Here is a 2521-nt window from a genome sequence, read left to right on the forward strand (position 1 = left end):
GTAAATAAATGTAAAAGTTTCCTGCTAGCAAATTATACTCAGGAGTACTGGAATTGAGAACCATACTTATTAACTGATGATTAAAATATGAAAAGAGGATAGAATACTTTTAAGTTCTTAATTATTAAATGAGGGATAAGACGGGGGTATTTGGCCACGTGGTTTTAGCTCGTATGACAATTATCACAGTTTGCTGGTGGTATGGAGGAGGCAAGAAGAAGTAAATCTTGCCAAAACGGATATGTAGTGACTTGGCAGAGTGGAAACTATATCTAATGATGTTTTTGCCAATGAAGTAAAGGCATAAGAAAAGGAGGGAAAATGGAAGTATGAAAGTATTAGTTGCAAAAATTAATCACCCTGGTTTAGTTCATACCTTCTTATCAGATGTAATGTAACTGCAGGAACCACAAATAATTTAAGAGTTTCTTGTTGAGAAGGAATAGGGTTTATTGAACTTAGAAGCGATGGCTGTTTACATATAGATGATCGAATTTCAATATCTAGATTTTGTTTCTAATTCTACTCTTTTTCTCATTAAATGAAGGTTCAGGAGGATATAGATATTTGCTAGAGCCTCTTTGGTGGATTGGCATGGTAACCAGTAAGTTTTGCCTTTCTCAGATTCCTAAATTATACATTTCTGGATATTATTTCATCCGATAATCTGAAGTAGAGTTTTTCTACAAAATTTTGCAGTGATCATTGGAGAATTTGCCAATTTTGTAGCTTACATTTATGCTCCTGCTGTTCTTGTTACACCTCTTGGAGCATTAAGTATAATTGTTAGGTAAATGTACATAGCAGTCTCCAATGTTAAAAACAGAAAAAGGTCACCTTTCAGATCTTAGTCTTATGCTCTATGACTAATCATAAGAATGGCTAACATCTTTCTTCTATTACTGACAGTGCTGTTTTAGCTCATTTTTTATTGAAAGAGAAATTGCGGAAGGTAGGAATATTGGGATGCATTTTATGTATAGTGGGTTCTACCATAATTGTACTTCACGCACCTGGTGAACATAGTCTTAGTTCTGTGGAAGAAATCTGGGTATTAGCAATACAGCCAGGTGAACATACATACTTTAAAAGATGCTTTATGATACTGCCTCTCGTGGTCATATGTATAGACCTGATAAATGTGATGCTGTTTCTTGATAATTTCCTCTTTTCTTGGTTCAGCTTTTCTTTTGTATACAGCCTCAGCAGTGGCAGTGACATTGGTACTAGTTTTGTATTGTGAACCACGCTATGGGCAGACAAATATAATGGTTTATATTGGCGTTTGTTCTATTATTGGATCCTTAACGGTAAGTACGCATCTTTTTTCCAGTGATCATTTTATAGGAAAATATTCATGTACCACACAGTTGTGTGTTCTTGCCAAAGGGGAAAATGTCTCGTTATGTTATCAAACAGAAAAATGTACTTCATTGTTTAGAGAATGCTGGTGAGACAAAAACAAAGACACCTCTACTTTAGGGTTAAATTGTCTAGGTTTTTCAGCAAAGCCCTTGAGGAGCCTCTCAGCATGAATCCTGCTGAAATGACCACACGTTGGTTCAATTCTTCCAATCCTGCATGATATATTCTATCTAGAATGCCAAAAATTTGTAAACTGTGGTTTTGTTGTGGCTTTTAAATAGCTCTAAATGAATATTCTGATTTCCCTGACGTTGTTTGTGTGAGATCACAAGCATGTTTTGTCTGCTGGCTGTAATTTAGGAAACACAAATGGAAAAAGAAAAGTGATAAAGAGTGCTAATCTTGTTGCTCGTATGATTGATAAAATGTTTGGTTTTTTCTTTGCAGGTTATGAGCATTAAAGCGGTAGGTATTGCTATAAGACTTACAATCGAGGGCTCAAGCCAGGTGGCCTCCTTCCAAACGTGGGTGTTTGTCATGGTTGCAGCTAGTTGTATAACCACTCAGTTAAACTACTTAAACAAGGTTATTGATTTCTCTCTTTGGTACACACACACACACACACACACACACACACACACACACGTATATGAATGTTTTGTCCTTAAATGTACTTTCAAGTCTTGCTTTAGACTTTTTAACACCTAGTTTTCATGTTTTTCTTTCCTTTCAAAGGCACTTAAACAATGTAAAGTAAATGCAAGAGTCGAAAGACAATACCACTTCTTCTATTTGTATAGAATAGATGATTGATAGTTCTGTTCTTAATTTTTAAATTCACTTCTGATATTTGTTGAATACAACGTACTTCTGGTACTGCTGATGGGTGCAATTTTTTTCCATCAGCATTTTCTTCAGATGAGCTGATATTACCTTGTTGCAATGAAAGATTATGGCTGTTTTCTGAATTCATAGGCTAACATGCTTATTGCACAGCTTATATTCAGGTACACAATCATATACGAAGGGAAAGAGGCGGCTTCTTTTACAGCAGAAGTAAATAAGCAATAGTCTATAAATATTAATAGTCTTCCAACTCTAGTCTTATATAATTCTTACCATAAAATTGTAAAGCAAATGCACTTAACAAACGCAA

General features: G+C 35.1%; 1 protein-coding gene across 1 annotated transcript; it reads left to right on the plus strand.

Annotated features, from left to right (window-relative positions):
• Positions 1 to 488: 488 nt before the first annotated feature.
• On the plus strand, positions 489 to 2515 carry LOC111384159 (probable magnesium transporter NIPA6). Its single transcript, XM_023008409.1, has 6 exons — positions 489 to 604; positions 700 to 790; positions 910 to 1070; positions 1183 to 1310; positions 1813 to 1950; positions 2362 to 2515. The coding sequence occupies exons 1-6, from the start codon at positions 595 to 597 to the stop codon at positions 2434 to 2436; spliced, it is 603 nt and encodes a 200-aa protein (XP_022864177.1). The 5' UTR covers positions 489 to 594; the 3' UTR covers positions 2437 to 2515.
• The last annotated feature ends 6 nt before the right edge of the window (positions 2516 to 2521 follow it).

This window comes from Olea europaea, unplaced genomic scaffold (genome assembly GCF_002742605.1).
Source record: "Olea europaea var. sylvestris unplaced genomic scaffold, O_europaea_v1 scaffold2857, whole genome shotgun sequence".
NCBI lineage: Eukaryota > Viridiplantae > Streptophyta > Magnoliopsida > Lamiales > Oleaceae > Olea > Olea europaea.

Coding starts and splice junctions, on each gene's coding strand:
- LOC111384159 (XM_023008409.1), top strand. Junction 1,071..1,182: donor GGTATTAGCAATACAGCCAG/GTGAACATACAT, acceptor TTCTTGGTTCAG/CTTTTCTTTTGTATACAGCC. Junction 1,311..1,812: donor CTATTATTGGATCCTTAACG/GTAAGTACGCAT, acceptor TTTTCTTTGCAG/GTTATGAGCATTAAAGCGGT.